Genomic DNA, 15,253 nt, shown 5'->3' with positions numbered 1-15,253 from the left:
TTGACATTACGGATCTACTCCAACTTTCGAAATTGGATCCGACCCCGATATCAAAAAGTCCACTCCCTGTCAAACTTTTCCAAAAATCATCCAATCTTACAACTTTCGCCAATTGACGCTAAAATGATTTACGAACCTCCAATTCAACATCTGAACAAGCTCCTAAGATAAAATCACCCTACGGAGCTATTGGAAACATTGAAACTCCATTCAGGAGTCGTCTTCATATAATTTGAACTATGGTCAATTCTTACGACTTAGACTTTCATTTTAGGGACTGTGTCCCATTCCACTCCAAAACCAAAAACAAATCCTCCCGACAAGTCACGTAACCACAAAATAAAATAGAGGGAGCAATAAATAGGGGTTCGAGGATAATACTCTCAAAACGACCAGTCGTGTCGTTACAGTTTTCTCTCGCTCACCAACAAATGATAAAGGGTTAGTTTTCACTCGCTCACCAAAAACGACACTTTGGTTTTTACTCACTCACCAAAGAAACGAACAACGACACAACCTCTTAGTGTTTTTCCCTTTATCTCTATCTTTTATTACACTTGTAAACTTAAGAATATATTGTTTGACTAAGGTGTAGAAAAAGTAGGAAAGTTGTCAGCGAAGGTTTTTTCTTCTTTAGTAGAGCTAGCCTTTTCAACTTGTTCTAACTATTGTATAACTCTACGGAGTTTTGAAGATTCTTCCAATATTCCTTGTAGTTGTTTGTTGATTGCTTCCCTGAATCTTGGAGTAATATATTCTTTTAGATTTCTTGACTGTTGCTAACATCGCTCTGTATGATAGACTTGGATATCTTCTCTCAATGTAAGCTTTCCTTTGGAAAAGGACCATTTTAATTATGGATTTTTTGCATTCTTTGGAGTACTGGATATTCCACTTGATTGCCGCTTCATTGTACTCCCTTAATTTACAAAGTCACGATCCACTACTACCTTCACTTCCTTGTGCAATAATTGTTATATTCAAGTATTCAGATCTTCAGTCCTTGAAATAATTCTTCTTTCCTTCGAAGTGTGTCCATAAGAACAACTTGTGTAGAGTCATGCACCAATTTATTGCATATGAGATCCCTTGGTACTTTGAATTACTTCAAATGTGGCCTTTTTTCATAAGACTAGTTTTCTAGCTGTAGCTCCTGTTGAGGTTTTTGTTATTTAAGATTAAATAGTCTTAAAATGAGGGTGAATGGAAAATGGGGGGAAAATAAAATTTTTGAGTAAAATTTTAAGTTTTCTCCTCTTGACAATGAGACATCATCCCATATTGGAAGAGTAAAAGATTTTTGGTGGGTATATATATAATTTCTCTTCTTGTAGCTCTTAAAGAGTTAAGAAGAAAGCAAGCCTCGCGCCGTCGTCGCTCGCTCGGCTTCGGCTTCGGATTTGATCAAATGATTGATTGATTAATTTTTTGGACCAAATCTATTTGTTAATAGTAAATATTAATATAAGATTATCCGTATTTGTAACGGATATGTTCCAATCCGTGTATTGACCACCAGCTGCAATAGCAGCCGTCTAATGCTCTTCTCACCATGGCCAAGTGCTTGCTCCACAAACAAGCTAGTGCATGCTCCACCATGGAGGGTGGAGGGTCGTTCATCTACAAAGCTGACTGCTATAAATATGTGTAGCAGCTGTTGAAGAAAGACACAACACACACCAAAACTGAAAACGCTCAACTTTGGCTATACATTGCACTCCTTCCTCTCAGCATTTCCATACGATTTTTAGAGTTTCTACTCTTTTGTTCTGCATTGTTTTAACTTCAAACAAAGCAACTGTAAGTGTGATTTGCTACCGAACTTTGTGTTCGCTAAAACACTGGGGTTTGAAGTACCACTACACCAGTGTGTAATTCGTTCTATCCTGGGAGGAAATAATCCATAACCTTGGGTACTAGGAGGGGATTAAATTCCTTAAGGAAACACTGTGAATTCAGTGGGCTCGAATTAATTACTGTTTCATTACAATAACTTATATTTTCCAGAATTATTATTTACAAATACAACAATATTGGCGGAAAATAACAATCTTAAGGAATTTAATTATTTATTTCTGTATTTGTGTTATTCTTATTATTCTGCAAACTAAAACCTTTGTGGTTTTGTGTACTCCCATTTTGGAGAGTAAAGCCTTCGTGGCATTTTGTTGGAGATTAAAATATACGTGATTTTTACTCCAGTTTGAAAACGTTTATTAAACGTTTGTTTGTGTCATTCTTTTATAGAAAAATTGACGACTGCAAGCGAAAACCAAGTTGTTCCGACGGTGACTGCCAACGCATCGACAAGCCGAACACCGGCATTGGCACCGGCAGAAAAACTCAGAAAATTTTTCGGGATTGATTTCAAGTGCTTGCAACAGAAGATGTTCTTTTACTTAACTACGTTATGTCTACAGAAGTTCATCAAGGAAGATGTTCCTGATCTGCCAGATAAAACTCGAGAGAATGAACGCTTTATCGTGATTGAAGCGTGGAAGTATTTTGATTTTTTTATGCAAGAATTATATTCTTAGCGGACTGGATGATAATCTGTATAATGTATACAGTGGCGTGGAGACGTCAAAAGAATTGTGGAATGTGCTTGAAAAGTAATATAAAACTGAAGATACCGGGATGAAGAAATTCGTTGCCACAAAATTTTAGGACTACAAAATGGTAGATAGCAAGTCTGTTATTACCTAAATTCAGGAATTGCAAGTGATTATTCATGATCTACTTGCTGAAGGTCTTGTCATCAATGAATCATTCCAAGTAGCAGCAATGATTGAGAAGTTGCCTCCATTGTGGAAGGACTTCAAAAATTATTTGAAATACAAACGAAAGGAAATGTCCCTTGAAGATCTCATTGTTCGGTTGAGAATCGAAGAGGACAATAAAGCTGCTGAAAGGAGAGACCGTGGAAATTCAACAATAATGGGAGCAAATATTGTTGAAAATAACAAAAAGAGGAAGAAGGCTTCTGTTCCGAAATACAACCCAAGCAAGAAGCGGTTCAGTGGAAACTGCTACAACTGTGAGAAAATCGGACACAAATCTGCGGAGTGTCGTGTTCCGAATAAAGACAAGAAAAGGGGTCAAGCAAACATGGTAGTAAAGCATGATGATGTTGATAACTTGTGTGCCATGCTTTCTGAATGTAACTTGGTGGAAAATCCTAAATAGTGGTGCTTTAATTCTGGAGCCACTCGCCATATTTGTGCAGTTAGAGAAGCTTTTGCTACTTATGCTCCTGCTGGACCCGGAGAGACAGTTTATATGGGAAATGCTTCAACCACAAAAGTTGAAGGATATGGGAAGATATTTCTGAAAATGACTTCTGGCAAGGTCATGACTTTGAACAATGTCCTTCATGTTCCCGAAATGAGAAAGAATTTAGTATCTACTGGACTTCTTGTTATGCACGGTTTTAAGTGCGTTTTTTGTGTCCGACAAGGTTGTCATAAGTAAGAATGAAATATTTGTAGGAAAAGGTTACCTCACCGAGGGCCTTTTCAATCTGAATGTAATGGTTGTGGAAAACAATAATAATATTTTAGCTTCTTCTTACTTACTTGAGTCAAATGATTTATGGCATGTACGTTTGGGTCATGTCAATTATAAAACTTTGCGGAAAATGATAAACTTGGAAGTACTGCCTAAGTTTGAATGCGAAAAATCAAAATGTCAAACATGTGTAGAATCTAAGTATGTTAAATATCCTTATAAGTCAGTTGAAAGGAATTCAAATCCTTTAGACTTAATTCACACAGATATTTGTGACATGAAGTCAATACCATCTCGCGGTGGAAAGAAGTATTTCATAACTTTTATTGACGATGGTACTCGATATTGCTATGTTTACTTACTGAATAGTAAAGATGAAGCAATAGACGCATTCAGGCAATACAAAAATGAAGTTGAAACGCAACTTAACAAGAAAGTAAAAATGATAAGAAGTGATAGGGGTGGTGAATATGAATCTCCTTTTGAAGAAATATGTTTAGAATATGGAATTATTCATCAAACAACAGCCCCTTACACGCCCCAATCTAATGGGATTGCGGAAAGAAAGAATCGCACATTAAAGGAGATGATGAATGCGTTGTTGATAAGTTCTGGTTTGCCACAGAACTTGTGGGGGGAAGCCATTCTTACGGCTAATCGAATATTAAATCGAGTGCCCCATAGCAAAACACAATCCATTCCATATGAAAAATGGAAAGGAAGGAAGCCCAACTTGAATTATTTTAAAGTGTGGGGGTGTTTGGCAAAAGTGCAAGTTCCTAAACCCAAAAGGGTAAAGATAGGACCGAAAACCGTTGATTGTGTTTTCATAGGATATGCGACAAATAGTAAAGCATATCGATTTCTGGTTCATAAATCAGAAAATCCCGACATTCATAATAATACGGTTATAGAATCAGATAATGCTGAGTTTTTTGAAAATATATATCCGTATAAAAAGGAATGTGAGTCGTTTGGTGAAGGATCTAAACGACCTCGGGAAGAAACAAAAGAAAGTACATGTAATCAGGAGAATCCAAGACGTAGTAAACGTCAAAGAACGTCTACTTCATTTGGACCAGATTTTGTGACTTTCTTATTGGAGAATGAGCCTCAAACATTTAAAGAAGCTATGACTTCTTCGGAATCATTGTTTTGGAAAGAGGCAGTCAATAGTGAAATAGAATCCATATTGAACAACCATACATGGGAATTGGTTGATCTTCCTCCTGGAAATAAACCTTTGGGTTCTAAATGGATTTTTAAGAGAAAAATCAAAGATGATGGCACTATTGATAAATTCAAGGCAAGACTCGTAGTCAAAGGGTATAGACAACGAGAAGGTCTAGACTACTTTGATACATACTCTCCAGTTACAAGAATTACGTCCATACGGATGTTAGTAGCATTAGCTGCAGTGTATGGTCTTGAAATTCATCAAATGGATGTTAAGACGGCCTTCTTAAATGGAGAGTTGGAGGAAGAAATTTACATGGAACAACCTGAAGGGTTTGTGGTTCCAGGTAAAGAAAAGAAGGTATGTAGACTTGTTAAGTCTCTTTACGGACTAAAACAAGCACCCAAACAATGGCATGCGAAATTTGACCAAACAATGTTGTCAAATGGTTTTAAGATAAATGAATGTGATAAATGTGTGTACATTAAAAATGTTCCAAATCACATAGTCATTGTTTGCCTATATGTGGATGATATGCTGATAATGAGTAATGACATTGCCAATATAAATGCTACTAAGCGTATGCTCAATAGCAAGTTTGATATGAAAGACTTGGGAGTTGCTGATTTAATTCTGGGAATTAAGATCCATAAGACTCCTCAAGGTCTGGCATTGTCACAATCTCATTATATTAAGACAGTACTTGAAAAATTCAAGCACTTGGGCTTTAAAGTTGCAAAGACTCCAATTGACGTGAATCTTGTATTAGCAAATAATAAAGGCTAAAGCATATCACAATTGGATTATGCTCGTGTTTTGGGATGCTTAATGTATATCATGAATTGTACACGACCAGATATAGCTTGTGCTATAGGTAAACTGAGTCGATATACGAGCAATCCAGGCCAATATCATTGGATGGAAATGAAACGAGTTTTGGGATATTTAGAACATACCCAGAACTTTGATTTGCACTATAGTAAATTCCCTATGGTAATTGAGGGATACTGTGATGCAAATTGGATAACCGGTTCAACTGATTCTAAGTCCACGAGTTGATATGTATTCACTATTGGTAGAGGAGCGGCATCTTAGAAGTCGTCCAAACAAACATGTATTGCCCACTCTACAATGGAGGCTGAATTCATAGCCTTAGATAAAGCCGGTGAAGAAGCTGAATGGCTCCGAAATTTCTTGGAAGACATTCCATTTTGGCCCAAACCGTTGGCACCAATATGCATACATTGTGATAGTCAAGCGACAATTGGAAGGGCTGAGAGCGTTATGTATAACGATAAATCTCGTCATATACGACGAAGACATAAAACCGTTAGGCAATTACTCTCTAGAGGAATTATAACGATTGACTATGTAAAGTCAAGTGATAATATGTCGGATCCACTTACAAAAGGCCTAACTAGAGAGGTAGTTGAGAAATCATCAAGGGGAATGGGGCTATGGCCGAGAACAAGTCATTGTGGCGGTAACTCTACCTAGAAGACTGGAGATCCCAAGATTTAGGTTCAAGGAGATCAAACAAAGTCATTAATGACGGTTCAACATTGTCAAATAAAATTTTAATCCGTTCTCGTGATGAGACAATGCTCAGTACCAAGGATAAAGCATTAAGGCTTTTTAATGATTTCTAAATTTGATACGGGGTATATCAAATAGTGTATCTACAGGATGACACGTTTAGGAATCACCTATGTAAGTGTGAAGTGTTAGGCGCTTCAAGGAGAACTTTGTAAGGCCAGTTCTCTACGCACTTATGAAACCAGGCGATGTTCATGGCTGAAACGAACACAACAATGAGAACCAAAGACGGTTAAGGGTTGATTGTGTGACTTATGGTTGTCTAGGTATACACCAAAGATCAACGGTTCAAAGATATCAAATCTATCGATTGACCGAGTATATCCGACATAAGTTCACTACGGAAAGTTCAAAGGGAAACCTACATATCCAGATACGATTAATCCTTACTTGCAAATCACACAGTTTTTTCATACATACTTCCGTGATATAGCCATTCCCCATTCATGTGGGGGATTGTTGAGGTTTTTTTTATTTAAGATAAAATAGTCTTAAAATGAGGGTGAATGGAAAATGGAGGGAAAATGAATTTTTTGAGTAAAATTTTAAGTTTCCCCTTCTTGACAATGAGACATTGTCCCATATTGGAAGAGAAAAAGATTTTTGGTGGGTATATATATAATTGCTCTTCTTGTAGCTCTTAAGGAGTTAAGAAGAAAGCAAGCCTCGCGTCGTCTTCGCTCGCTCGCTCGGCTCGGCTTCGGCTTCAGCTTCGCCTTCGGATTCGGATTCGAATTTGGATTTGGATTTGGATTTGGATTTGGATTTGGTCAAATGATCGATTTATTGATTAATATTTTGGACCAAATTTATTTGTTAATAGTAAATATTAACATAAGATTATCCGCATTTGTAACAGATATGTTCCAATCCGTGTATTGACCACCAGCTGTAATAGAAGCCGCCTAATGCTCTTCCCACCATGTCTAAGTGCTTGCTCCACAAACAAGCTAGTGCATGCTCCACCATGGAGGGTGGAGGGTCGTTCATCTTTAAAGCTGACTGCTATAAATATGTGCAGCAGCTATTGAAGAAAGACACAACACACACCAAAACTGAAAACGCTCAACTTTGGCTATACATTGCACTCATTCCTCTCAGCATTTTCATACTATTTTCTGAGTTTCTACTCCTTTGTTCTGCATTGTTTTAACTTCAAACAAAGCAACTATAAGTGTGATTTGCTACCGAACTTTGTGTTCGCTGAAATACTGGGGTTTGAAGTACCGCTATACCAGTATGTGATTCGTTCTATCCTGGGAGGAAATAATCCATAACCTTGGGTACTAGGAGGGGATTAAATTCCTTAAGGAAACAATGTGAATTCAGTGGGCCCGAATTAATTACTGTTTCATTACGATAACTTATATTTTCCAGAATTATTATTTACAAATACAGTAATATTGGCGGAAAATAACAGCTCCTCATTACGGAATAATCTTAGATAATCCTTTTTTATTCTTTGATGAACTTGGACCTTTTCATGTGCACTACATGAATTTGGCATTCCCTTAATTTAAGGGTAATTTTCTTTCCTTCAGAGAGTTGGTACTAGAAGGTTTTCCAAGTCTTCTTTTGCTTTGCTATTAATTTCATCCATAATCTATATATGATGATGTCTCTTATCACTAGTAGACATTCTCCGTCCTTTTGAATAGTCACAATATTCCTTAATCAACATATAGCACATTTCCTTATTAAAATATTTCATGTTATCGCCTTCAATCTTCTAATTTCTTTCCTTTTATTTTTCTTGTACCAATCTTTTAAAGATATTCTATAATTCTTTTTCATATCTTCTTTGATACATTTTGAAACTTTCTTTTAGCAAGGTAAATCATACCAATAAATCTCAATAATATCCTCCATAAAAGTAGTATGCATTGCAGATATTTTCTTCTTTAATTTTGTAGTAAATCAACCCTTATTCTTCCATCTGCTTTCTATAATAAACATGTACCAATAAAATAAATTTACCACTAGTAAATGTTCTTTGATTAAATCTTATGTTGGTTTGGTATCATCAAAATTAGTATATGAAACCTTGGGGCTAACATGAGCCTCATAGAGAAGTTATAGGAGCTGGTCCCCACACATCCGTATGAACTAGTTCCAGATTCTCTTTCTTTGGCGTCCTTCCCGCCTTTAAGAAATTACTATCTTAATTGTTTCCCATAAATGCAATCTTCATACAAACCTAATTCAACATGCTTTAGATTTTCCAACTTTTCTTTCGATGCCAATAACTTTATTCCCTTTTCACTCATATGTCCGAGCCTTCGGTGCCACAATGTTGTGTCACGACTATGATAGTATATCTTTTTATTGCGGTTGCATACAATGTTTCCTTCTTGAAGCCTTGTGACACAATCAAATTTCCTTTGAATTTTTTCAACGATCCGTTACCGAATAGTGTTATGTATCCTTTACTATCAATCTGACATATAGATATTAGATTTTTCTTGAGGACAAGAACATGCTGGACATTTTGTAATTTTCATAGCGTCCCTTATGAAGTCTTTATATGAAATTCACCTTTTTCGACAATATCTAGAGGTTCGCCGTCTACTAGATAAACCTTCCCGAATTTTCCAGTAATATAACTATGCAATAATTCTTTGCATGAGGTAGAATGAAAGGATGCACCTCAGTCCAAAATCCAAGATTTTACTGGAATATCTGCACATTAAATTATTGCATCACTGACTTGTTCAGCAATTACATTTGCTGAATTTTCATCCTTCTTTTCTTTGGTTCTTTACACTGACTATTGTAGTGACCTTTTTTATCCCAATCCAACAAGTAATGTCTTTGCAATTTTTGGATTGCCCTCTTCTCCTTGACTTTAATATGCCATGATGACTTTGTCCTCTTTGGCTGCTTCTCCCCCTGCTTTTGGTATTAAAAGAAGATCCTGGGGAATCACTTGTTTCTCTCCGACGAATATCTTCCCTTAGAACCAAGTCTCTAATATCCTCCAATTTGAGTTTGGTACTACCCGATGAACTGCTAACTACAGTTATAGTTACAGACCAACTCTCCGGTAGAGATGATAGTAGAATCAACGCCCTGACTTCATCATCAAATATTATATTAACAGAACTCAATTGAGTTAATATTACATTAAACTCATTGATATGTTCTGTAATAGATCCACCTTCACCTTCTGTCATTTTTAAGTTGAACAATCGACACATTAAATAAACTGTATTTGAAGCAAATGGCTTCTCGTACATATTTAATAACACCTTCATCAAGCTTGCAGTGGTCTTCTCATTAATGATGTTAAACACTGCATTTCGTGTTAGCGTCAAACGAATCACACCAAAAGTTTGGCGATCTAATAGATCCCAATCCGCTTTGGCCATATTCTCTAGTTTTACCCTAGTGAGTGGCAAGTATAATTTTTTTCTAGTACAAATAATCCTCTACTTGTATTTTCCAGAATCCAAAATCTTTTCCATTGAACTTGTCAATCTTAACATTCCCTTCTTCAGATGCCATTTTTCACAATTTTTTTTAAATGTGAATAGTACTTGTGAATAATAACCGCAAATACTACTATGTGTAAGAAAAAATGTCCTAACCGTAAGGTAGACAATAATCACTATTGGTGAATAGTACTATCACTATAAATGAATAGTACTTCACTATTGTGAATAGTGTTAGTATTAATGAGCAATAATGTTGCACTATTCATGTGAATAGTACATTGCGCCAATACCGTACTTTTCAACTAGAATCGCATTGTCTATGTTCTGATACCAGTTGTTGGGAAGCGTGTCAGACTAAATGAAGGATATAATAATTTCAAGAGAAAAATAATAAAAACTCGCAAAATAAGACAAAATTTACGTAGTTCGGCAATTTTTGCCTACTCCACGGACACACAGAAAATATTTTGTTACTCCGAAGAGAAAGAAAAAATTTGAGGGATGATTTACAATTGAGGACAAGGATGCCTATTTATAGGCAAATATCAGAATATGAACACTGCTTCTTTTCTTACATGAGCCAATATTAACTCATACATTTTCTTCTTTTTTCACAATGTGAATTTATTGCCGCTAACTTTTGGTGCAACATACATTTCTTTCTTTTCCTTTTGCATATTGTTCTTTCTTCATTAAATATTTCTTTGACTTTTTTTTCTTTCTTTCACTATTCATTTACAGGTGGGTTTGTTTCTTTCACAACATGTTACTCGAACGGATGATAATGCAGACTTTCGTGGGAGATATTTGATCTCCATGAAGCCAGACAATATTTCGAGTTGATAATGAGGAATAACTTCCCTTGATCACTTCCGCTTTGAGGAAGACAATATTTGATGTCTTGATTTTTTTGTGAATATACAAGCGTTTATGTTATTTTCAAGATAGTTAAAATACTTTACTTCGCTGATCTAGCACCAATTTACTTAGACCATGTTATAACAGTAACAACGATATCTCAATCCTGAGCTGAATAAAATATAATGTGGGTCTGTTATTTAACTATTTATAATGCACCTCGAAGTTCTTTTGTCAAAGATAATGAAATTCAACCCCAGATAGATAAGCGAAACACAACACTCAATTTGAGGTGGAGCACTATAAGCAGTATTTTGATGATAGAAGAAAATTCGAACACAAAACAGAGAGATGGGACTTATCAATTAATAATGGAATACAATTCTATTATGTATATAATGTAGAAAACATTTTGTATATATTCTGCAGGTGTATCCCGAAATTCTTAAGTACAATCAAATATATTGATCACTCAATCATTGAAGCAGACGTGCAAATATTTTCCCAAAATACAAGTATCAGATCAGATTGCATTATATCGTGCAATGCAGTTGCCATTATAAGCTACCCTGTCTTTGTCTTTGTCATTAAGATCAGTATCTGGCAACAAGCGAACAATAATATGTATCTCTACTAAATGCAAAATGCATTTTAGATCGTGCTACGCAATAGCCCTCAATTGCATATATCACAGCTTGGCAATACAGCAAATCCGTAGATGCACAACACTGCTTATTATTTTAATAGGAGTGTATATTTTAACATTTTATTAATCGTTTGAAAGCTACTTTTGCACTTTGCGACTTAGAAAGTTAGCGGATGAAAAGTGATAGACTATTGATTAAGTATATCTCAATGGGACGCAAAATCTTGGCATTGATCTTACAAATCCCAGACAGCTAGCTTTTTCTTGTATAAACTCCAACACAAGACATAAGTAAAGACTAGCAAAAGCCAATTATTTCATCTTGACGTTTAAAATGGGTGGTTGCGCCTCTTTAGATCAAAGCCATGACCAAAATGATTTCTTAGAAAAACAAGTTGCTGTAGTGATGGTGCCCTTTCCAGTACAAGGGCACCTCAATCAACTTCTCCATCTCTCTCGTCTTTTATCGTCTTATAATTTACCAATACATTATATTGGCTTTGAAGATCATATCAAGCAAGCAAAGCTTCGCGTCCATGGTTGGGACCTAAATGCAAGGTCCACCATCTATTTTCAAGAATTTCCAGTACCACCATCACTAAATATTTCTTCTCAAATATCTCGCACAGAGCTTATGACATGTTTATTTCACGCAACTTTACAGCTGCGTGAACCTGTTTTTACCTTTCTAAAAGAAGTGTCTGCTAAGTATAGGAGGGTGGTAATTATTTACGACTCCCTAATGACTTGTACTGTTCAAGATGTACGTTTAATACCTAATATGGAAGCTTACTGTTTCCACGGTAGCTCAGCTTTTAATACTTACTCGTTCATTTGGGATGCCATCACAAAGCTTTTTCCGGCTTACGTGAAGACGAATCATCCTACGATGGTAAGTGAAAGACTCTTGAAATCATTTATGAAAGCTTTTGCCAATCTAAAGGTCTCGAGTTTGATATTTTCATCACCTAACATTAGAAGGAAAATGAAGATTCTAAAAAACCTTCCATCCATTGAAAGTTCTTACCCGCCTGAAATCTTGGAAGTTCTTAAGAAGCAACTTGAATTTGGAAAGATCAAATGTGGAGATATTCATGATACAAGCAGAGTGATAGAGGGTCCTTATCTTGATTTACTTACAAAGTTCATGGGGAATGATAAGCAATGGGCTCTTGGCCCTTTTAATCCAATGGTGATTATGGAGAAAAAAGGTCCAATAATTGTACGTCGACATGAATGTCTAGAGTGGCTGGACAAACAAGCTCCAAACTCAGTGATACTCATATCGTTTGGAACATCGGTTTCTTTATCACACGACCAAATCAATGAGCTAGCCATTGGTTTAGAGCGAAGCCAACAAAAATTCATATGGTTATTAAGGACTGCTGATGATCGCAAAGCAAACGCTTCGACAGAAGAAAATAATGTACTGGTAGAAGCTCAATTGCCAGAAGGGCTTGAAAAAAGATTAGAAGGAAGAGGAATTATAGTGAAAGATTGGGCACCCCAATTGGAAATCTTGGCACACCAATCAACTGGTGGGTTCATGAGTCATTGCGGATGGAATTCATGTATGGAGAGCATTACTATGGGAGTGCCAATAGCAGCATGGCCTATGCAAGTTGACCAGCCAAGAAATGCTGTGCTTATAACAGAGGTGTTGAGAATAGGCTTGAATGTGAGGAAATGGGATAGTAAAGATAACTTAACTTCATCAATGACTATTGAAAATGTTGTGAAAAGATTAATGACTTCATTAGAAGGAGATGACATGAGGAAGAACGCCAAATTGTTGGGCAATGCAATCAAAGAGTCCATGGTGGATGGTGGTGCTACTAGGAAAGAGTTAGATACCTTTATTGCTCACATCAGAAGATAACTGTTCTGTTCAATTAATGATGATCGATGTTATGCTGGAAGTAGTATTAACTTTTCTATACCATCTGGAATTAGTTTTTTTTTAGTAGTAACATTTCTAACTTTGAAAAATATGCTAAAGCAGGAACTCTTAATTAATTAGCATTATTACTTTTGTTACAATTTGCATGATCTGTGGTTCAAGTTATATGAGAGACTTTAAAATTATTTCTATTTTTAGTTTGTCAAAGTTGTATGGGTAAAAAATTATCTCAAATATGATTAAGTCATGTTAGCATTAAGGAGGCATTCACATGCTTTCATGTGTCACCAATACGACTCCAACGAAGGCTTGTCTAAGGTCGAAGTGATTCTAGAAACAATGAAGGTTGCGGTCGAAGAGTTAGCAAGAATCAAGATCGAGAAGTCATCAAAGATCAAGGTCAAGGTCGAGAGGTCATTAAAGATCAAGGTCAAGGTCAAGGTCGAGCTTCCTTGATAGAGTTATAATGGATAGTTTCAAGATAGGATACTAACGATAATATTCTAGTGGATATTTTCTGTACATGTACTATTACGGTTCCTAGGAACATGTTCCCTATGAGTAAAAGAGACACAATGATAGGGGACATGAGATAATCATTTGTAAAAAACACTTTGACTTTATAGAGAGAATCTGGCTTTATTACAAGCATACAAAAATAACCTTTTTGCTAAGATCCTTGTCTATTCTTTCCACTGGATCCAAGAACAACCTGAGTGTTCAAAGGGCTCATCAATCATTCATCATTGTCAGAAAAGATATTCACAGATCTCACCCCTTTTCGGGTGACTCACACGTTTTTATTTATTTAAATACCATTTATTGCTATTTAATGCCATATTTCATCTTTTTGGATCATTGAATACTGATATTATTGCTTACATTCATTGCCATCCGGACAAATACACAAGTTATTTGTTATAAAATCGATAGCTTTGTCTTTAGGATATTATCATTAGCTAAGATTGACTCTTCTTTATTTAAATCTAATTGGTTGAACCAAAATCTATATTTTTGGTCAAATAGTTTGACACCGTCTGTAGGGACTTCTTAGCTAATATTTTAGTTTCCTTTAGATCTACAGCTAATGTGAGTTACTAACCTAATAAACCCCAAGATTTTTCTTTGTCTTTGCATAAACGGAAAACCTACATGGCAGGTAACCAAAGAGAGAGGATTAAAGTGACAGGTGATTTCCCTAGTAACCTCATAAACGCTGTCAACGAGAGTTGTGAAACATTAGGTGATGATGTAACACCCACTGCCTCCCTCAGGTGCAAGAGGTCTCATTCACCCTATTGTGGCATAAGAAAACCAAACGAAAAAGGGGCCTCCACATCCACGAGGGAAGAGATGCCACCGGCCATGAAAAAGCTCCTCGAATCATAGTTGATCGATACGCTAGTAAGCGTGCTCAACAACACGACTACAAAGACGGAAAGAGCCTACATAGTGCAACGAGCAGACAAATAGGGCGACCAACCAGACCCTCCAACACCAAGTATAACTCACAATGCTACTGACAATGCAGGTGACATCATCCTCACTGTTGTTCTAAAGAGGATGGAAGAAATGGAGAATGAAAACAAAGCACTCAAACATTAAATGAAAGAACACCAAGACTCCTTCTCATCTTGCATTTCTTTGGTTTTGTTCTCATCAGGAACCTCTGGTGTTGGATGTAGATTTTGAACTTTAGGATGGACTTCACCAGTTTTATTTTAAAGGGAAAGAGGAAGCCCCGGACGTCAACTTCTTTGATGATGACCAAGAGGAAGAAGATATTTCCCAATAGCGGTCCTCATTTTGTCAAAATTATAGACCAGGTATTTATTCCTCTCCTTCTGGTTCTACCACACCCTTTGGTCAAGTAAACCAAGCTCACAGAAAAAAGAAAATCTTTTACACCGATGTATCGTACTCTCTCGACACCGGGCGCCCCTAAACTATTGTCGAAGAAGGACGCTAGTAGGTTCGTATAGTAGTCGTACAACGAAGAAGCAACCCCGCATGCCATACCAAAGACCTTCAAAATGCCGCCATATCTCAGGATATAGGACGAAACGACTCACCCCGAAGGTCACGTGACTCACTATGTCACCACCGTGAAAGGCAACGACCTCACCATGGAACAA

The 15,253-nt window shown here is 36.5% G+C and overlaps 1 protein-coding gene across 1 annotated transcript; it reads left to right on the top strand.

Annotated features, from left to right (window-relative positions):
• The first annotated feature begins 11,487 nt into the window (after window positions 1-11,487).
• LOC104094651 (zeatin O-glucosyltransferase-like) lies at window positions 11,488-13,215 on the top strand. The gene has a single exon (XM_009600619.4). The coding sequence runs from the start codon at window positions 11,553-11,555 to the stop codon at window positions 13,095-13,097; it is 1,545 nt and encodes a 514-aa protein (XP_009598914.2). The 5' UTR covers window positions 11,488-11,552; the 3' UTR covers window positions 13,098-13,215.
• Window positions 13,216-15,253: the final 2,038 nt, after the last annotated feature.

The sequence above is a fragment of the Nicotiana tomentosiformis genome, chromosome 6 (assembly GCF_000390325.3).
Source record: "Nicotiana tomentosiformis chromosome 6, ASM39032v3, whole genome shotgun sequence".
In the NCBI taxonomy this organism is placed as follows: Eukaryota; Viridiplantae; Streptophyta; class Magnoliopsida; order Solanales; family Solanaceae; genus Nicotiana; species Nicotiana tomentosiformis.
This window is presented reverse-complemented; position numbering and strand designations above follow the sequence as displayed.